Source organism: Primulina tabacum, chromosome 6 (assembly GCF_025594145.1).
Source record: "Primulina tabacum isolate GXHZ01 chromosome 6, ASM2559414v2, whole genome shotgun sequence".
Lineage (NCBI taxonomy): Eukaryota > Viridiplantae > Streptophyta > Magnoliopsida > Lamiales > Gesneriaceae > Primulina > Primulina tabacum.
Window position 1 is genome coordinate 2071841 of NC_134555.1, and position 21657 is coordinate 2093497.

Sequence of the window (21657 nt, forward strand, 5' to 3'; positions counted from 1 at the left end):
TCAAAATTCCATAAAAAATCTATGTGTGATTTACTTTATGTTATACGCTTCCTTATCATTTTGATTCATCTACTGATTATCACTCTAGTTCACGAACTTTGAAGGTTGAGGTACGGATTCAATTGATAACATCAATTGAGATTATTGCTATTCAAATTTAAAAAAGAAAAATTAATGAGATATTTGTTCAAACACTTTCAAAGTTCCTACAAATATCAAGCTAGTGGGAACAATGCCAGTTAAATTTTTATTACATAGAAGGTTTCAAGCTATTGTCACATTTTGCATTGTCTTCAAATAAAATAAATTAATGCTTTCTAACATGATTTATTTTATTAATTTAAATATATCATACAACTGCGTATATTTTTCTCAATACAATTTCTTTAAAATCCAAATCTGATCCTAATTTAGGGTTAGGAATCAATCATTCATGTAATGGAAAACGAGGTATCCATCCAAATATTTGTGGGGTCGGAAATTAAATTTGGCTGCAAATGCAAAGAATCCTATGGTTCAAGATTTTCTTGCTACATGTCCACACAAAATGTTTATCATATATGAATTGGCCACCTATCTTTTCTATATATATAAAATAAATAAATATAATTTTTTCCTAATTTTTTTAGAAGCATCATAAATTCTTGAAATTATTATTTTATACTTCGAATCAATTTAGTTTTACATCGGCCTATACTTAAAATGATTCTTATTAATCAGCGACACCCGGAACTATTCTATAAAGGAACTCTAAGAGATTTTTTTATATTTAGTGTGTAGTGATTAAATCAAAACAATAATAATTTTAGAAAAGTTTGATTCATATAAAAATAACAATAATAAAAAAAATGATTTGAGCTCGAATGAATTATATAATGTTGATATTATTAAAGATGTTCAGCATTAAAATATGAATGAATAGAGTTAGGTTGGACAAAATCCATAGAATTGAGAAAAAAAATGATTAAAAAAATATATTAGAGAATTCTAAGTTGAAAATCTTCCAAATGAAAATGATCTGCTATGTTTTGGAAAACTTTTTTTTAATGAAAATGGTAAGCTATTATTTAAATTGGGCCAATGCCTCAAAATCTCACGTTGTATAAAAATGGGTAAAGATGATGACTGAGAAATTATTATAAAACTCGATTTCATAGATGGGCTCGATTTCATAGATGGGCTATCCTTGTAATGTTGTGGGCCAGACCAACCATAGGGCCCAAAGTGACTCGTATAAAACCCCGCGTAAAACCTCAAAACCGGAGTTTCTCTCGGCGTGGCCGGGTCAATCTGTTCCCACACATGCCCTCGTCCCCCTCCACGATACCTTTCCCTTGCCTAGTTTGTCTTCTTCTACGAAATCTTTACCACAATTACACTAAAATTTCTCCCGAATCCATTATTCTGCATGCAATTTTACTAAATATATGAGTTGAAATTTCGCTTAGTCGAGTGATTTCCGCGGGAAAATTGTCCTACCAAGGCATGTTTTCCCCTTCTGTCCCTGCCTTTTCTTGCGATTTACGATTCTCTTCCGCTTCTCCTTTCCGTTCTCTCGTCGGGGCTAGCCACACTTGTGGATACTGTCTACTAAGTCAAGCTCATGATATTTAAAAACCACGTTAAAAAGTACTATTCAAACAATGTTAATAAAAACAAAAAATGTCCAAATATATATTGAAGTTTTCATCAAACGCCAACCAAAGAAGACGCAGTTTCTTTTCTCTTCCATTTTATTTGATAAAGACATTCTATGCTAATCAAAATTTGATTTGACCAAAGTTTTAGTGAAAAAGAAGGGAATAAGACAAAAAGAAACCACAAATTATCTCATTCTCTACATGTATATATAAGAATAACATGTTTAAATAAAGATGGTTATACTCCAATAATGCAAACTATCCCCCTAAAATATAGGAAACTGAAAGGGTGGGAGAATGACTGTAAGGTCAAATGTGCATGGCCATATTTTTAACGTACAAAAAAAACACCCTCATTTTGTTTTTTTATATTCCCATGTCGAAATTATTTTGAGTTTGATGCGATGTTAATTGCAATCCATGCATATTCACACCGGCCATCCCTCTAAACGATTCTTCTTCTTGCCTAAGAAACTTACGATAAATCTGTTTACGATTGATCAACCTCTGGTTTGATCAGGAGGGTCTGTCTTTAACCTTCAAGGATCGGACCTTTTTTTGTGGTTTTTATAGGTTTCTCAGTCGAGACGTCGAGGGCGAAATGGGTGCATGTTGTTCGTGCCAAAAGGGTGGCAATTTCGAAGGTTTTTTTGTCGAAGGTGAAGAGCATGAAAGGGATTTTGAAGACGAAAACATCGTGTTAACTCGGGATGGCGGTGCACGTGTCAGGCTGCAGGGATCGTCTAAATATGTGTCTATGTTCTCTCAGCAAGGGAAGAAAGGGATCAACCAAGACGCCATGACTGTTTGGGAGGTACACGTTTTTCTATTTTCTGAAGAAGAATTTCTTCATTAGTAATTGATCCATGCAGAGATTTTTGGCTTTTTCTCTTCTTCTTTTTCAGGGACGATTTTCAAATGATTAATCCGTGTTGTTCATTGATGTTCATGTTCCCTTTCATTTGCTTTATGATCTGAAGAATTTTGACAGAATAAACTACCAAAAATTATACACGAAATTTGACTATAAATGCCGTGGTTTTCAGAGCTTTTCTGGGGACAAAGATATGTTCTTCTGCGGTGTGTTCGATGGGCATGGCCCTTCTGGCCACAAGGTGGCACGTTACATTCGCGAATCTTTACCAACAAAGATATCATCTTTATACAGACAGCCCAGTGTTGACGGAAATGATTGTGTTCTTGATGAGGAAAATTACGATGGCTGTGAAAATTCCGATTTCAATAATCCATATTTCTTGTCATGGAAGGCCAGATTGATCAAGTGTTTCCATGAAGTAGACGAAGAACTCGAGAATGAAGTCTCGATTGAAAGCTATTGCAGTGGGACAACAACAGTGTCTGTGCTTAAGAAGGTATAAATTCCCATTTGCTTGAAAATTTCATCGTCAAAAAATAACTAATTTTGGGAGTTCTTGTTTTTGCTTCTCGTTTTCAGGGCGAACATCTGATTATTTCAAATTTAGGCGATTCTCGGGCTGTTCTTTGCACGAGAGATGAAAACGATGAGCTTATTTCCGAACAACTCACAGTTGATCTTAAACCAAATCTTCCATGTTTGTGTTTCTTCTTCTTCTTCTATTAATTGATATCCTTTTAATATAATACATTGCCTAACAGTTTAAATATATATATCAGCTGAGGCTCAACGAATCAGAAGCTGCCAAGGCCGAGTAATGGCAATGGATGAAGAGCCAAATGTGTACAGAATATGGATGCCTCATGAAGATTGCCCTGGTCTAGCCATGGCTAGAGCTTTCGGAGACTTCTGTTTAAAAGATTTCGGCCTCATTTCCACTCCCAAAGTAACATACAGAAAACTCACTGAAAGGGATGAATTTGTGGTCTTAGCCACTGATGGGGTAAGAAAAAACAAAAGAAACCATAAATCTAACTTGATGGGTTGCTACATTGGCTCCATAAATAGTCGCTTTCTCGACTTCTGAGTTTTCGGAGTTCTGTCATCTAATGTAATTATCATTTTGGGCTTGGATTCTTTTATAACATACTCATGATCTAACATCAAACTCGTTGTCTCGTTAGATATGGGATGTGTTATCAAACAATGAAGTGGTAAGGATTGTTGCATCATCGAGAAAGCGATCCATGGCGGCTAAATATCTTGTAGACCATGCGGTTAGAGCATGGAGATATAAGTACCCTCGAGCCAAGATTGATGATTGTGCTGTGGTATGCTTGTTTTTCAAACGACAGAGGCCGGTTTTAACGAAATCTGTGTCGGAAATGAGCGAGTTGAGCTTCAACCAGACATATAGTTATGGTAAAAGTATGAGAAGTGATGATGGACTTGACACGGTTTTGAATTGGGAAGGTGGTGGAAGCTCTGAAAATGGCGGAAATGGCTCGGGTTTGGGTCCAAATAGGATGAGGAAAAGAAGGCAAGGGAAGAAGAAACTTGAGAATGTTGAAGAGTGATGGAGTTTGGATATAAGCTGAGTGTTTTGATTAATTGCTGAGTGGTTTGTGTGTAAATACTGAGGTGAAAAAAAAACCTAGTGTGGGCTTAAGTGGTTAGTGGGAGGGGAGACTCGAGGATATGTGTGTTGTGTAACTTTGGTTTGTTTAATTTATTTTTTTGAAAATTTTAAAAAGAAATTTTAAGGTCTATTTTCAAGTGTTCTGAACTAAATTTCAAATTGGTCATATTAGTATATGTTGTATATTTTTGGATTCATTTGATATTATCATAAATAGCATCACATAATTAGTAGTATTTCCTTGATTAATGGTTTAGCTTTACATGTGTTATCTTCTCACTTCTTTATTCATTTTGTTCATCATGCGGTTTTTTTAATAGAAGACTCGATGTCGTTATTCATGGGCATGTCTTTAGTGAGATGGTCTCACGAATTTTTATCTGTGAGACGATCAATCTTGTCGATATTCACAATAAAAATATATTTTATTTTCTATAATTAAACTTTTAAATTTAAATCATATACATTGAGTAAAATATAAATTCAAATTGAACAATTTTTAAATAATATTACTTCTCAACGCCGCCACCCACCTTATGATTTTACCATTTCGAATTTCGATGTAAAAAAACATCATCAATCTGTAAGCAACTGATATCGGACAAACAATTACACCGACTTGCTCGCCGTTTCACATTCTCTTATTCTCTCACGCTCCGTGGTTTTCTTTCTCCGTTCATTCTCTCATGATTTCTGCGTGTTTACTGGTTTTTTGTGTCGATTGATTGTCGAGTTTCTCCATTGGGGACAGGTGCACACTTTGTTTTCTTCTACTTTTCGTTGGATTTCTTGCGATTGTGCTGTTATTATTTTCATTTTTTTTTTGGCTGGCAATCAATGTTTTGAGTCAGAATTATGTGTCGGAAATATGATTGTTCCATCTGTGTGTTCTGGGTTTATAAGTAGTTTACTGAACTGGTAATGGATTTGTTCGAAGTGTTTATGTGTTCCACTGGATAATGTACATTTTGTGGCCATTTGTGGGAGACTGTGAAATGAGCGGTTCATTAGACTTGAGATGATTTTCATGGGGGATCTCGAAAATATTGTTAAAAATATATTTGAAGTTAAATTTAGTGGTGAATACAGGAAAGGGTTTTAAAATTTAATTTTTTGTCGATGGATACGATTTTGTAATGCTTTCAAATTGATTGGAATGAACCCTTTGGGAGGATAATTTGTAAGACGTAGTGATGAATTTGGCCTTGGGGAAATTGTGGTTCGTGGACTCGAAAGGACAAAAAAATGTATACCCCCTTTCTTTTTTTAGGATATTGGTGTGTATATGGACGATTGAATAATGTTTCACTTGAATGATTCAAGTATCATATGAAGATTATTTCTTTTTTATTTATGTTTCTTTTCATAGAGACCCTAACACAATCATTTACTTTCCTGGATATCGATTAACATTGCTGATTGCATTTTTTGTGTATAGGTAGCGAACAAGAAAAAATGACTGCCTACTAAGTTCTGAATCTGACAGTTCTATATTTTATTGAATTTGTTTGTGATCGTGTTCTATCTGTCCCTCTTATTGTACTGTTTTTGGGACTTAAGTTGTGGCTTCAGTTTCTCAACTAATTTTGATAATTTCTTTCAACTACTCCCCTATGCAGTATCAGGAGGAGAATTCAGATATTTAGTCTCAGTGGAACTTCTTCTGTGTGGATGGCTTCTATTGTGAAATATAGGAATTTGAGTAAAAACCAACTGGGAAGTGTCATATTTGGTTGCACGGATAACACCAAGAGCGAATGTATCACCAAGAAGCTTTTTGGTTAGTTTCAATAATGTTGGTATCATCTCCATAAATTTAGTACATTGTTCTGAATTGTTAGGTTGTTAAATACATCCTCTTATGATAAATTTGGGATTGCACTTATGTTATTCCAGTGGCATTTACTTCTTTATGTTTCTTAGGACTCCCAGCTCAGCACTTCTCATATGTAAAGAACATCGAACCAGGTTTGCCACTATTCTTATTCAATTACAGCGACAGGAAACTTTATGGCATCTATGAAGCCGTTAGCTCCGGGAAAATGTATATTGATTCATATGGCTGGACCTCAGATGGTTCAGATAGAACAAGGTATCCTGCTCAGGTATTATGTGGAAACTACTTGTTGTTTTTGGTTTTATCTGAGTGTGATAAGAATGTTGTCAAACTTCAAAGATAGACTGAAGTATCTGATCTTTTTTTTTTGCACAAAGGTTCAAATACGTGTACGTTGGGAATGCCAGGCGCTTTCTGAAACTCTATTCAAGCCAATAATTGTTGACAACTACTACAGTCAAAATCATTTCTTGTTTGAGTTGGATCATGTTCAAGCAAGCAAGTTAACTTCTAAACTCACCTCTCTAGCATTTGCTCCAAGCGTCTATACCCCACAAAATTCCCCGAAATTGTCATCAGCAAAGCAGATGTTTCCTCTAAGCATCCAAAGAAAGGAAAGCCAAGCTCCAGAGCGGCCATATTTTACAGATGATTTTGCCAACTCTGATGATCCTTTTGGAGCACTGGGTAATTCAGATGATTATTTGTGTTTGAATGGAGACAACCTGTTGATGGAGGCAGCTTTAGCCAACAAAAATGCCGAACCTGAAGAAAAGGACCTTATATACATGAATTTAAAAGAATTGGCCCGACATAGTCCGTCTTCAGCTGCAGCTATAGCTGGAAAATCTGGAGAAGTTACTTACATGGAAGATGTGGTCTTGGAGCATGAGACTTGTGTAAATGGCATGTCAACTTTGGGAAACAGGAATAATGAAGGGCCTTATCATTCTCTTGATTCTTACGCAACCTTATCACAGGTATTTGTTTCAGTATTCAAAGGCGATTTTGGTTGGGATAGTAAACAAGCAAATTGAATTGGTCTTGGAGGTTTTTGAGCTCAGCTGAAGTTTGATTGACACTTCGGAGTTGCTTGATGGCTTCTACGAGTAACTGAGTAAAGACATGAAGTACATTTATAATTGCCCTTCGTCTTCTTTTCGTAGCCATTCTGTAAATCCTCCACCCTATGCTTTTTTACAGTTCACGCCTCTCTAAAGCAAGTCAAACTCATCCCATGTTCTTGTGAACTTATGTAGCGTCAATTTCTAGCTCCAAAATCCCCAAATTTATTTAATCATCCCCCTGATGTATTTCATAGGTATATTTCCGAAAACCAAGTATTTCGGTCAGAAAATGAAAATAGTTTGAAGCCTTATTCAGGAGACATTTAATGTTTATAATTTTATAGCATCACAAAGTCAGTCAAAGACTCAACGCTGAGTCTGTGTATTCCTTTCTAACAGCACTTCCAAGTTATTAGCGCGACACTAGAAGATCAATCATTTATGAGATTTTCAATTTGTTCTCAAGTTTCAGTATTTATAACGTGAACATTTTTTTCATGCATTAGTCTTCATGATATTTGGACATAATTTATTGTATTCATATCCCTTGTTTTCAATTTCAGTTTGCATTAAATTTAAGTTTGGAGGTTGACAGGATCGGTTAGGGGGATAAATCGATGAGCTACAATAGCTCGGTTCTTGAAATATTGAACACCGATGAATTAAATCGAGTTTGGTGTTCAAACCAAGCGGAAGACACTCGAAATAATCCTTCGTAGAAACCGATTAAATATTTTGTAAAGCATTTAAAATATATGCAAGTCGAATGAGTAAAATATTTTGGTTGAAGCATTTTATCAAACACATGATATACAATATTTTGGTATTTGAAGAACACATAAAATGCTTCAACAATGCATCTTTAAAACTATGAAAATGATGAGCAAATTCAATAAATAAATAGACACGAATTTTATGGATGTTCGGAGACTTCAAATGCTCTTACGTCACCCTTTCTCCACCTTGGGAAGGATCCACTAGAAGACTTTGATTTATACAATACTTTGTACGAACACATTTCAACATAGGACTTATCTCTTGCCTAATTGAAACTCCTAGAACTCAAGATTGCAGGCAGCACCTCACAATCGGCATATTGTTTAATGTCTCATATGCAAAGACTACATACACAATTTTATCGTCTTTGTGCAAGACTCATTCAACTCTCTTGTATATATGTGAGTGATTGTGTGTGAGGAATTCATCATTTGCAGTGTACGTCTCAAATGTATCCTCACACAAGGGTTTGTGCTCTCAACTAGCTTATATATTCATGCTAACTGCACATGCTTTGAATCATCTTCAAAAGCTCTTGTTTGATCTTCTAGTTGTTGTATTTATAGGCCGCTCCAACAATGATATATACGTTAGACACAAGAATATGACCGTTAGGAAAGTTTTTGTACTGTTTCTGAAATTACAACGGTCAAATTCGCCTTGCTGGGCATTTTCCCGAGTGGTCAACTGGTTCAGTTCAACTGTCTTCAGCTTGGTCTAGTTCAGTTTCAGCTGGTTCAGTTCAACTGGTCTGGTTCAGCTGATCTGGTTCAGTTCAACTGGTCTGGTTCTATTGGTCTGGTTCAGTTTCAGTTGGTCAGCTGAAATCAGCTTAGCTGATTTCAATTTGTGCAGAACCAGTAGCTTAATCGTCATTTATCAGCATCTTAAGCTTCAATTCAGACTCTTGACGTCTGAAGATGATTTGTAGATCATCGTCTTATCTTTCCAACGCACACTGAATCGCTTCATTCTAATAACCGAGCTTAGAGATATGACCAAAATACCGCAACTGCTCATACCCAATTGATTGCTGTTTTCGTGCAATCAGTTCGGTAATTCACGATCAGTTAGACCTCGATAACATCCGATTTTGCCCAACTGGCCTGAAATAAGACTTGTTCCAAATTGAGTTTTCTGATCAGCTTAGTTGGCGGATTGTCATTTGAATCATCCAGATTGAGAGATATCATCAAAATACCGAAGCTGGCCAGAAATTCAGTTAGTGCAGAATTCAGTTTCAGCTTGCTTCTTGTTTTAATAACTTCACACTAATGTTAGAAACACAATAACAAGTTTTGTTAACATCAAAATAAAGATTGCGAACATAAAATGATCCAACAGAGGTGATCCTAGTTTAATTGGTTGCTTGCTGAAAATTTGAAATTTAATCTAAGTAATGCTCACATGACAAGGTTAGGTTTTGAATGCGAGTTCTATATTGAGAGGGACAGCTTTTTCATTCTAGCTTTAAATTTATACATTTGTTTATTCATACTATGAATGCAGCTGTATCGGGAAATGATGGAGCTGAAGGCTTTCAAGCAAGAACAAACATGTAAAATCGGAACTTTGGAAAAGAAATTGGTATTCCCTTTTCCTTGCAATATTACATAGGCTTACCTGTTTTATCGAGTTGAGCCCCATAGGATTTTTTTGTTACCCAGATGCTCATCTACATGAAATTTCAATAAAATAGGATGGATTACTGGTCTTATTCTGATTCCAGTGATACTGATTTTTCTTTAACCTTTTGTTAGTCAACAGCTCTTGATGTTTAACATCCACCATTCTTGCTCGAGAATAGCTATCTGATTATGATGTTTAAATGGTTTGGTCTGGTAAAAATCCCTACAACATTCTTATCTGATGCTTTATATTTTTTTAGGCTGAGGCAGAACTGGAAATTCAAAGACTGGGAAAAGTATGCATGAGATTTGAGTCCGTGCCTGAAACTTCAATGCCAGTTGGTGCTGCCACTGGCAATGAAACACCGGTTGAGTCTCCAGATCTCAATGAGTCAATATTTTTAGTAGGTGGATATGATGGTGTATCATGGTCATCGGCTCTACATTCCTTCTCGCCTGTGAATGATTGTCTTAAAATCTCTTAAGCCAATGTTTTCTGTTCGGTCATATGCCTCAGTTGCAAAGTTAAATAAGGAACTTTATGTATTCGGTGGCGGAGATGGTACTTTGTTGTATGATACAGGTATAGCATGATTTTCCTTTCCTTGTTTTCTCCACTTTTTTGCTCAATTTTTTAACATTTAGATCTGTTCACGTGAAGTTGAGTCGTACAATCCTGTCAACAACCAGTGGACTTTGCGTCCATCCTTGAACAGAAAAAAAGGCCACCTAGCTAGTGCCGCTATACATGGAAATATTTTTGCTATTGGTGGTGGAAATGGGGCTGAATGCTTCTCAGACGTAGAAATGTTTGATTCAGATGTTGGACGATGGATTTCTACACGCTCAATGCTGCAAAAGGTAACCTGAGCCATTCCTTATAATAGAAGAATATCTATTAAGTGTTGACTTGTTACAGGTATTATTACTTCACCTTTTCTGCATTTTTGGATGAATTTTTTGTTGAATTTTGATTTCTCTAAAACCACCACACCAAACCTACATTTTATTGAAATATATTAATTACCTGCAAACATAGTCGTTGGACATTTGCAAGCCTTTCAATTCAAAGAAGGTGCTATTATTACCAATAACCTGTCTGTTGTCATCAATGTTTTCTGCCTGGTGAATCCCCAGGGAGAGTTATTATATGCATATGCACCGTACAAAGTTGTCACTACGGCTTCTCCAATTTATTTTCTGGAAATGAAGGAAAACTCATTATTTTTCTCGGTTTTTCACGACTGTTTCTTTACAGCGTTTCGCTCTTGCAGCTGTGGAGCTCAATGGCGCTCTGTATGCTGTTGGAGGATATAATGGAATTGATTATTTGATGTATGTTGTTTAGCCAGTTTGCCACTCTCTTATCCATATTTGCCACTCAATATTTACTCTGGGTTTTCTGCTATCTCAGGTCTGCTGAAAGATTCGACCCCCGAGAACATTCTTGGACCAGAATCAGGAGTATGAACACAAGGAGAGGCTGCCATTCATTGTTAGCTATGAACGAAAAGCTGTAAGGCCATTTTCTGTATTTTCTTTCAAAAAGTACTGATCACGCTTTGGAATTTGGATGCGTTTGATACTTTTGACGATTATGACCTATCGATTTGCAAGGACTCTATTTGAATGGTGTTTTGCAGATATGCTGTTGGTGGTTTCGATGGGATTGATATGGTACCAAGTGTTGAGATATACGACCCTCGTGTTGGAACCTGGATGATCGGAGAGCCAATGAAGCAGAGCAGGGGATATTCAGCTGCTGCGGTTCTTAAGGAATCCATTTATGTCATTGGAGGCGTTAGAGCTAACGAGGTCGTACTGGATACGGTAAGCTTCTGGTGTTCTCTTCTGTTCTTTTATTCTTGAATTTAGAGTAATGGTTATTGCAATGGCAGATTGAACGCTACAAGGAGGGGTGAAGGTTGGGAAACAATACAGTCGAGGTCAGTCGGACAAAGGACCTTTGCCTCTGCCATTGTCTTTCACACAGATTGAAATTCAGCTCGATTTTTGTAAGCAAATAGGATGTAACGTACGCCCATAGGGTCGTCATCGATCGGTTCGGTTTTTATTTTGGTTTTTATTTCGATTTTTGGTTTTGAAAATGTATAATTCGATATCCGAACCGTTTTTTTCGGTTAGGTTTTCCAACTTAACAGTTTGTTTATTTGGTTAGATTTTTTCAATTTTGATAAATATTTAAATTAGTAATTAAAATATAATATATTATTTTTTAGTTAATTTTTTAATAAAAATTTAAAGTATGAAATAGTGAACTAAATCAATAACAATCAACTAAAAATTAAAAAAAAAACATTCTTAATTTGATTGGAGGATAAAATTATGAAATGATTAAGAGAGAAATGATAAAAAGAATGATTGAAGTAGAAATATAATATATGATGATAAAATAATATTATTTTTGATATGATTGTTAAGAATGAGATAATTAATAATTTTGTGATGAATTGACAAATTTGTCCATCCACTTCGGCGACGGTGATGGCGGTAGATGCGGTCGGTTTGCGGCGGCGGCGGTCGGTGGCGGAAAGTGGTGGTGAGTTTGGATATAGGAGAAGTGTAAAATTCGAAAAATAGGATTATTATTAGTTGGATAAATAATCATAAGGGGTGATGAGTGATTATTTTATCTCAATTAATATAACCTAATCATTTATAGATAGAATTGACTTGATTAAATAAAAATCATATTAAAAATGAGATTAGATGGGTTAAAAAACTATAAATTCACCTAATATCTCATACCAAACGTAACATAAATATTATACAATAAAGTATGAAATTTAAATAAAATTTTTATTTAATTAAATTTAATTTTTCGATCGACTTGGTTTTGATAAATAAAATTTTAAATCGCATATAAAATTTTGAGTTTGAATTGATTGGAACTAAAATTTATTTTTTCAACATTAAAGATAAAAAAATTTATAATACTATTAAATAATATTAATCTTTTTAGTTTTTTATTCAAAAGAAATAAAAAAAAGGGCTGAATTTAATTTATATAAATTGTAAGATTGAATATTTATTATAACAAAAATTACAACCGATGATAATAGTACAAATCAAATATTTTAATTCGTACAACAGTTCAAACAATATAATTAATAGTTTTCTCAATAAGTATGGTTACGTGTGATATAATCAATCTGACACGAAAGTCCGAAACTTGAAACGAGGTATCGATTTCATAATTCAAATAAATCAACTTCTCCCCATCTAAAAAAATCATTTTAGATTTGCAGTTCTACAGCAAATTTGCAACGGAAATAGCTATCCATGTACATAATTAGATTTGCAGTTCTACATTAACTGCAACATTAATTTTCCCATTGACGTGGTCAAAGTTTCAGAGCACGTGGAGGTCCAAGTTGAAAGTTCCTTGCCTCCCAGCTGACATACCTAGCCGTTTCATAGGATTCCCGCGTTCACCATCTCCAGAACTAGCCGTTGGGATCAAATTCTGCAACTTAGATTCCCTTGTTCAACGTACTCATAAAAAGGCAACCCACATGCCACCAAAAAGCCATGCTAGAAAACGATAAGCTTGATTCCATATAACCATTTCTCCCTCCATCTTCTTATATTTACCATTTCATGGATGATCAAATTCATTACTCAGTACGGTTTCCGCCGTGTCGGATGGAAAGAGAAGCTTATTTGAGGTGGGCTTCAGATAAAAGTAAAGAAAGGTGGTTGGAGCAAGCCCGCTACCTGTTTTGCCTCTTTCTGCTTCTTTTTTCCAATTTCAGGTTTGTTTCAGGCAAGAATGATGGTGGATCGATCGTCAAGCTATCAGATTATCAGGCCCTAATGGCCTTGAAGAGCGGACTTGTTGATTTTAGAGGGGTCTTGAAGAGCTGGAATGACAGTGGTTTTGGGGCTTGTTCAGGTAGATGGGCTGGGATCCAATGTCTCAATGGGCTGGTTATCACTATCCAGCTTCCATGGAAGGGATTAGGAGGTCGAATATCCGAAAGAATTGGGCAATTTCACGCCCTTAGACGCCTTAGCCTCCACGACAATGCCCTTGTCGGACCCATTCCCAGGTCTCTTGGGCTCCTTCAAAATCTAAGAGGGGTTTATCTTTTCAATAATCGGCTTTCAGGAACCATCCCTCTGGGGATTGGTTACTGCCCTGTTCTTCAAACTCTTGATCTCAGCAATAATCGGCTCACAGGCAGTATACCTCCCATTCTTTCAAACTGCACCAGGTTATATAGACTTAATTTGAGCTACAATAATCTCTCTGGTTCTGTTCCTGATTCTTGGAACGGTAACTTCTCTAGTTTGAGTTCCCTTGATTTATCTAGCAATAACATCGATGGAAGCTTTCCAGAATCTCTAACCAAGATCTCTTCTTTGGTTATCATAAATCTGAAAAACAACAATCTTGATAGCCAGATCCCATATTCCATCGAAAGACTACATAAACTTTCGGTGCTAATCTTGAGAAACAACAGGTTCAAAGGCCAAATCCCAGACACAATTGGTAATATTACCATGTTGACCTTTCTTGATTTGTCTAAAAACTATTTAACAGGGCAAATTCCAATTTCACTGGCCAATCTACCAAACCTTTCTTCCTTCGATGTCTCCTACAATAATCTATCAGGTGCCGTTGCATCCGTTCTTGCGAAGAGATTCAACTCAAGCTCCTTTATTGGTAACATGCAGCTATGTGGATACAGTGGCTCAACCCCATGCCCTTCTCCCCAACCCGATAATCTCTCTTCTCCTTCTAAGGGGTCGGCTATGAATCCCGGAGGACGAATGGGGACAAAAGACACTATTCTAATTTCTGTCGGTGCCATTTTACTCGTTTTGTTACTTCTATGTTGTGTGTTTATGTGCTGCTTGATCATAAGAAAAGCTGCATCCAAGGGCAAAAATAGTAACACCAGGGGCCTGGCATCCAGAAGCAAGATTGAAGTTGAATCGGGTGGTGAAGCTGGGGGGAAGTTAGTCCATTTTGAATGGTCATTTTGTGTTTACAGCCGATGACTTGTTAAGCGCAACCGCTGAAATAATGGGTAAGAGTTCTTACGGCACCACATACAAGGCTACACTAGGGGATAATAATCAAGTTGCGGTGAAGAGGCTAAGAGAGAAGATCACAAAGGCCAATAAAGAGTTTGAAATCGAGCTAGCGAAGCTCGGAAAGATTCGACACCTAAATATATTGGCCCTCAGAGCTTATTATGTGGGACCTAAAGGAGAAAAGCTTCTTGTCTATGATTGTATGCCGAATGGAAGTCTTGCTTCATTTCTCCATGGTAAGCCCGTCTTAACAAACTCCCGAATCTTTCTTACTATACAATGTTATAAATAACCCGTTGAATGTTTTTAATCTGTCGTGATGCAGCTCGAGGACCTGAAAAGATAGTGTCGTGGAAATTAAGAATGAACATAGCTATCGGTATAACTGAAGGACTGCACCACCTTCACACGGAAGAAAATATAGTGCACGGGAACCTTACATCAAGCATTGTCCTCCTTGATGAGAAGAACAAACCGAAAATTGCTGATGTCGGCCTTTCTCATCTAGTAATAAACGCAGCCAAAATCGACATAATTGCCACGGCGGGCACGTTAGGATATCGAGCACCAGAGCTTTCTAAACTAAAGAATGCGAATACCAAAACAGATATGTATAGCCTTGGGGTGATTATATTGGAGCTACTAACGGGGAAATCACCTAGTGAGGCAACAGATGGCCTCGAACTGCCTCAATGGGTCGCGTCAATTGTGAAAGAGGAATGGACTAATGAAGTTTTCGACATCGAGTTAATGAAGGATGTGTCGAATATCGGTGATGATTTGCTTAATACATTGAAATTGGCTCTGCATTGTGTGGACCCTTTGGCAGCAGCAAGGCCCGAGGCTCTGCAAGTTCTCCAAAAACTTGAAGAGATTCAAGCAGGCTCCACGGTTGCATCTCCGGCCGCCTCGGTGGATCAGCAGAAAAGTGAATAAAGAGATCATCTTATGGAGATATGAATATTAAAACGGATACTAACGAAAGCAGCAATGCAAATTTTCTAGGTGATAATATATACGTATATACATATTCAAGCACTCAGTAACAAAATTATTCATTCATTTTTGTACTTGTTATTATCATATTATTTGTTGAAGATTAGAGAAAATAAAATGGCCTTGGTTCATTCATTTTGCGTACTAATTTTGAATCAAGGTAAATGAACTATTTGGATTATCTTGTGGATTGTAAATTTATTTGCCATTCTTACCCTTTATTTTCTTTTGATGACAATTAATTTTAAAATGATTGATTATTGGAGTAAATTGTAAGGATTTCCTGCATTTTAATTGTGACAAAAACTTGTGTGAGCCGATCTTACGGGTCGTATTTTGTTAGACATATTCGGAAGTCAACGTTAATCTTAACATCAAAATAACGATAGGGACCAATTCAAAACAGTAAAAAATGAAGAGGGACAGAAATGAGAAAAATCTTACCTCAAATAATAAAGGAAAGTTTGTCTTCCTTTTATAAATGACTTTCGATTTCGGGCTGAAGTCTGAACCATTAGCCTCTTTCTTATTTTAGCTCGGTCGCTCACAAAATGGATGACCGTCCGATTGACAAAATCGACATCTCAGGCGCAACATTAGCCTCACTTCTCCATCGCTCCGCCGCTTCCCCGGCGGACCTACATGGCTTTCTCTTTGGTCACGCCACCCTCTCCACTCCCAATCCCCTGTCCGATGAACCCACCTCCCCCGCCACCCAAATTATCACCGTCACTGTCACCTCCTTCCTCTCCCTCCCTTCCCATCTCCCCCTCCCTCCGCCCTCTCCCTCCCCCGCCTCCTACCTCGTCGGGTGGTTCTCCTTTCGCCGTAAAACCCCCCTCCGCCCCTCTTTGAGAGATTCCACCACCACCCTTACTCTATCTTCATCTCCTTCCCTCGCTTTCACCCCCCAGAACTCCACTATTTTCCTCACCCCCTCCCTCTTTCTCCTCCTCACGACACCGTTTCAAGATCAGTTGATCCACACGCACGAGTACAAGGCTTTTCAGTATCGCATTTTTGCCAACTCATTCGAGCCCAAGAGCCTGACTATTATCAACATCGGACCTTCTTTTCGATCCCAATTCGATTCTTTCATCCCAAATGTTCCCTTCCCTTTTATGGATTTCGAACTCGGGAGTTCGGATGCGATGGCAGAAGATGAGAAAGAACAGACTTTGGCGAGTACGAAGAGGAATTTGATTAACCAGAAGCAATTGGACATGTGTGCGGAAGAATTTGATATTCGCAGGCTCAATAAATTGATGGGCTCGGAGGCTGCAAACTACACCAGCGAGTTGGAGGATTTATATGGTAAAATGCTGGCTAAGATGGATGGGCTATCAAGATTGGTGGAGCAGACCTCTGCGAAAGTTTTGGAGCAGGTGAGATTTGACAATAAAGATTTTAAGCTTGTGAAGATTTTGAAATTGGATTAATGTCGAAACTTTGATCTAGCACAGAGTATTATTCTTTGACCAACAATGGTTTGATTCTTCTCAGGAGAGTCATAACATGACGTTGAGGTACAAAGTTGCTGGCTTGGAATAATTCCGTGATGGTGGCAATCCCTTTTTGTCAGCTTAGGTAGTTTTATTACTCCTTTTTCTATTCAGCATTCAATCCTTCGTTTGGTAGTTTTGTTACTCCTTTTCTATTCAATCCTTCATTTGGTAGTTTTATTGCTCCTTTGCACCAAAACACATGATGAAAGGAGTTGAATATAGTGGTACAACTTAGTTTTTGGTAAGCCCAAAGGCAAGAAACACAAAAAATTTTGTGATAAATATGGACACGATTGATCCTGTCTCAATCCGTGAGATTGTCTGACAAGAAAGAATATGCTTATTGATTTATTGAATGTGAATCGAATTGCTAAAGGTTTTAGCAATGTGCCTGTAGTGGGTGGTGAGACTTGAGAGGCTTTCTAGATAAGTTAGCTTTGGATTTAAGGAGTTTTTGGGTCGCTGAAAATGGTACATTTCACATGTGAGTGTAAATTGACTTGTTATTTAGGACTTTTTCGAGCTACTTGAATTAAAGTGAATCACCAAAACATTAGGGGCTTAATTGATCCCTTGTCATTTCTCTCACATATATAACGAGAGCAATGCATTTGTTGGCACTTGAGCCAATTGAGCGTTCTTTTTTGGAGGTTTTCTGCTGGCAGATAAAAAGATAAAATCTTTTATTAGTTTAAATTATATAGGATTTGACTTTCTCCTATTAGGTGTGCGTTTTCACAATTTTACTGAAAGTCACAACTGGTCGTAATATTGCAACTCTTGAACAATTTTGGATTATTTTTGGTATTCTTTTGGGAATTTCCCTTGATTTTTCAGCCTATTTGTCTCTTTTTTTTTGTTCTACCACAATTATCTTTAGCAAATTTTAGATTTTATTTTAATTAAATATTTCGTCTTTATCCTGAAATTTATGTGTGTAGCGTGTCACAATGCTATCTGTTTGGAATCATTTGTGCTGGATTCACTTTGCACTTCCTTAATTGTGATACACGGAATATGTTATGTATACCGAAGGGATTTCTTAGGGATCGGACATTATTTAAAATTAGTTGAAATTGTCCTTACTAGTTTTATTTTGTTTGATGGTATCTGTGCTCTATAAATTATTCTGCTGTCTCCGTGTTGAACTGAGTGGGGGTTTCTATCCCATGTATGGTATCAAGGAGTTTAAACAAGTTGTGTTTGTTCATAATCAACGAAGTATATCTACGCATCTGCCTTGAAGCATGTCTGTTTAGAGAGAGAGTTTTTGCTTATTTTAAAGTGATTTTTCTAAAATTATTTTGAAGCGAGTGAAAAATTATTTGAAAATAAAAATATAAAGCTAATACAAGCTAAAGTTTGAGTGTGTGGAGAACAATTGTTTTCAAATTTAATTTTTAATAAAATGTCAACAATATCCTTAACTTATATAACATTTATCTTTTTTAATTATCTTAATTTTTGTACACGCATCATCAACAATATATTTATATAATTATTATCACATACTGAATATTTTCTATCAAAATTAATTTATTTTATAATATGAATGTGTGGGAAATTTATATAAGATTAATTAAAATTAAAAAAACAAATGAAAAAAAATTGTATAAATTTACAAAATATGTAAAAAAAATTATTTATGAAATTGAAAATTAATAAAAATGCAATATATATTTTTTTATAATTAATTTTTTAAATAAAATATTATTGGAATTTTATGGAAGATGTGTATGTTTTGGTTTAAGAGTAACAGGATTTGAGGTGCCTTCAAGATTCAACAACTGTGATCAATGAATCAATTGTTTGGATATGCCAAAATTTTGAAAAGCTTTTAGAATTTGTGTAGCAAAAACTATTATAAGGACATCACGACATTATTCATTTTTTTTGAGATTTTTTTTGGCGGGAGTTGTCTACAATTAACGTTTCTTGTCTACAATTAGCCTGAAACGTGGAGATCAATTGAATCATCTTTCTATGAACATTGAAAAAGTATTGGATCTTGCATACCTTGTTATTTTATTCGATTGTCTTGAGTTATAATGCCTTTACGGGGATTTCGTCGCTTGAGTAGCTCGTCCCTGCTTATTATCTAGATATTCATAACATGATGACGGCATTCGCCTCTGAGCTATTTTGCTTGTCCATTTCTTGCATCCCATTGATCTTTTTCCCCGACTCTAATCCGGTTTCTTCTTTGTTAGTCCATATCAAATAGTATCGAAGGAGGAGCCAAATGGTTGGTTAATAAGATGAAAGGTTCTACTCTTGCTGTTCTCTCTGCATTTCTACTTTTAAGATTCTGCAAATTGCTTATGGAAAGAAAATCTTACCTCCAACACATCAGTTAGTATATATTTCTTCTATATCATAAAATTAAAGCATCAAACTGCTTCTCTTGAAAGGCAAAAAGAAATCTTTCACCAATTTAAGCCTCGGTTCTTCATATAGACATGATGTATCTGAATTTCAGATTGCATTGATGTCACTCCTTTGATTAGAATCATGGATTGTGATCATGCACAAGCTTAAGAAGCAGCCTCCTCAACACTGTAAATTGAGACAATATTTGACTATTGCATATCGATAGCTTTTGATATTCTTGCTACATAGTCAGAAGATTTTTATTTTTTTGAAACTTTTGCTCCAAATAAATTCAGTCAACCCTCTTGTCCCTCTCTCCCAAATTTATAGTTATGCTCTGAACATCTGATCCTTGTCCTGAAAGGTTTACAACATTTAATCGGAGTTTATTCCATCAAGTGTGACAGAGAACTTGTCTTTTCAGGAAAAATGCAAAAACCTTTGCCAGAACTTCTCAAGGAGTATGACCTGGCTATAGGAATATTTCCCCGTGATGGCACGAACTACGAGTTCAATGAGGAAACAAAGAAGCTGATTGTTTATGTTCCATCAATCTGTGAGGTTGGTTACAAGGATTCGTCTGTACTACGTTTCGCAAATACTATAATTGGATGTCTGGATAAAGGTAAGCTCGCTGATATAGAGGGAATCAAAATTAAAGTGATGATTTGGGTTAAAGTGACTGGCATTACATCCGAACAATCAAAGCTTCATTTCATTGCTGGGATTAGGAAAACCAGAAGCAGGGATACATATGAGGTACTCGGAGATGGGATAGGCGTTGGTGGCAAATTCTATTATCTTTCTAATCTTTGGTCATCGGTTTAATCATCTAGAGTTGTAGCAATGTTTCTTGGGAAGTTGGACCATTTTTAATATGACTTGTACAATCCATCAATTGACTAGTATTTTTGTGAATGTTGTATTCTTAATTTGAGCTGACTTAATAACATGGCAAAAACTTGTGTGAGACGGTCTCACGGATCGTATTTTGTCGTATTTTGTGAGACAGATATCTTATTTGGGTTATTCATGAAAAAATATTACTTTTTATGCTAAGAGTATTACTTTTTATTGTGAATATCGGTAAGGTTGATCTATCTCATAGATAAATTTTCGTGAGACCGTCTCATAAGATACCTACTCTAATAACATTTAAGAACATTGATAAACAATCAGAAATAAATAAACTAACATTTGGTTGTATCAGTTCCTATCATGCAATGTTATCCTAGGTTTCTTGAAAAGTATTCTTACTCTCTTGCGTGGACATTGTATCAGGTCTTCACGGATCGGTCCGCACGGGTAGTGAGCGGGCGGGCCAGGTTGGCCGGGGGGTTGGAAAAAATTTTCAAAAAGAAAAATTATTTATATAGATTTTTTGTTGTGAACAATTATGAGATTTTAAGGATAAACTTCTTATTTTATAGCTTTCTGATCCCTATATCTATTCTATTTTATTAAAAGTGAGGATATGATAGTAACCACCCAGAGGGACACCAACTTTTTCTTCCAACTTTACCCTTATATGATACTAATATCACACTTTTGTTTTTTTAATTTCAACACACTTTTTTTTATATTTTTTATTTCAACAATTCAAATATCAATTTAGTTCCTTCTATAATTTGTCAAATTTCACTTTAGTCCATCGATAATGATAAAAAAGATTGTACACACGCATCGCGTGTGCAGAATAACTAGTTTTAACTAAAATTTTGATGTAGCATATTGAAAAATAATACATTGTCCCACGTCGAAATTTTAATAAGAGACGAGATTCCAATACTAAAAAATGAGAAAACTAACCCTTAATATTTTGTATAAATGTGATATCGATTATTTTGAATTTAAATTATTATTATTATTATTATTATTATTTTAAAAAATTAGGTGGCCCGTGGATTGCCCACCTAATCTACAGGCTTATCTTGGGTTGGTTGGGTTGGGTTCATAAATTCTCAACCCACCAAGAGTCGGACCTGGGTTTTTGACTAGGCCAACCCGTTTGACAGCTCTCCTAAGATGATCGTTTTCCCTAGACGCTGAAATGGAGCACCGTAAGATTTAAAAAATAAAGGATAACCCACAATTTAATTGGTATATTTCCAGGCCATTTGATTTCTCTTCCGACAACTTATGACAACTCAACAAGATAACATCTTTTCATAAAAACAGCAGTCTTCAGTGAAAAAATTTACGGATCAATTCAAGAACTCCACGTCGTGTGAACAGATTACATGAAGCCAAGACACCT

The 21657-nt window shown here is 36.0% G+C and overlaps 4 protein-coding genes, 1 long non-coding RNA gene and 1 pseudogene across 9 annotated transcripts; 5 read left to right on the forward strand and 1 right to left on the reverse strand.

The window, feature by feature from the left end:
• The first annotated feature begins 2037 nt into the window (after positions 1 to 2037).
• Positions 2038 to 4287, forward strand: LOC142547986 (putative protein phosphatase 2C 65). Its single transcript, XM_075656359.1, has 5 exons — positions 2038 to 2454; positions 2687 to 3013; positions 3097 to 3214; positions 3297 to 3520; positions 3702 to 4287. Exons 1-5 carry the CDS (start codon positions 2242 to 2244, stop codon positions 4092 to 4094), a joined length of 1275 nt encoding a protein of 424 aa, XP_075512474.1. The 5' UTR covers positions 2038 to 2241; the 3' UTR covers positions 4095 to 4287.
• A 417-nt stretch (positions 4288 to 4704) lies between these two features.
• Positions 4705 to 11704, forward strand: LOC142548607 (uncharacterized; annotated as a pseudogene).
• A 1254-nt stretch (positions 11705 to 12958) lies between these two features.
• On the forward strand, positions 12959 to 15738 carry LOC142548608 (probably inactive leucine-rich repeat receptor-like protein kinase IMK2). Its single transcript, XM_075657022.1, is given in 3 exon segments — positions 12959 to 14466; positions 14468 to 14765; positions 14855 to 15738. Coding segments are annotated over 3 exon segments (2289 nt in total). The 5' UTR covers positions 12959 to 13086; the 3' UTR covers positions 15466 to 15738.
• Positions 15739 to 16007: 269 nt separating this feature from the next.
• On the forward strand, positions 16008 to 20007 carry LOC142548609 (uncharacterized). 5 transcript variants are annotated; one of them, XM_075657027.1, is made up of 3 exons: positions 16008 to 16910; positions 17029 to 17112; positions 19879 to 20007. In XM_075657027.1, the coding sequence occupies exons 1-2, from the start codon at positions 16077 to 16079 to the stop codon at positions 17074 to 17076; spliced, it is 882 nt and encodes a 293-aa protein (XP_075513142.1). In that variant the 5' UTR covers positions 16008 to 16076; the 3' UTR covers positions 17077 to 17112; positions 19879 to 20007. The 5 variants fall into 5 exon arrangements, with proteins under 5 accessions (XP_075513142.1, XP_075513139.1, XP_075513141.1 ...); XM_075657024.1 differs by having other exon boundaries at positions 19825 to 19961; XM_075657026.1 differs by having other exon boundaries at positions 19808 to 19941.
• On the forward strand, positions 18644 to 20228 carry LOC142548610 (uncharacterized protein At5g01610-like). Its single transcript, XM_075657028.1, has 2 exons — positions 18644 to 19295; positions 19765 to 20228. Exons 1-2 carry the CDS (start codon positions 19289 to 19291, stop codon positions 20226 to 20228), a joined length of 471 nt encoding a protein of 156 aa, XP_075513143.1. The 5' UTR covers positions 18644 to 19288.
• On the reverse strand, positions 19658 to 20622 carry LOC142548612 (uncharacterized). Its single transcript, XR_012820980.1, has 2 exons — positions 20545 to 20622; positions 19658 to 20342 (listed from the first exon to the last, which is right to left on the reverse strand). It is a non-coding gene; the product is annotated as an uncharacterized LOC142548612 (long non-coding RNA).
• Positions 20623 to 21657: the final 1035 nt, after the last annotated feature.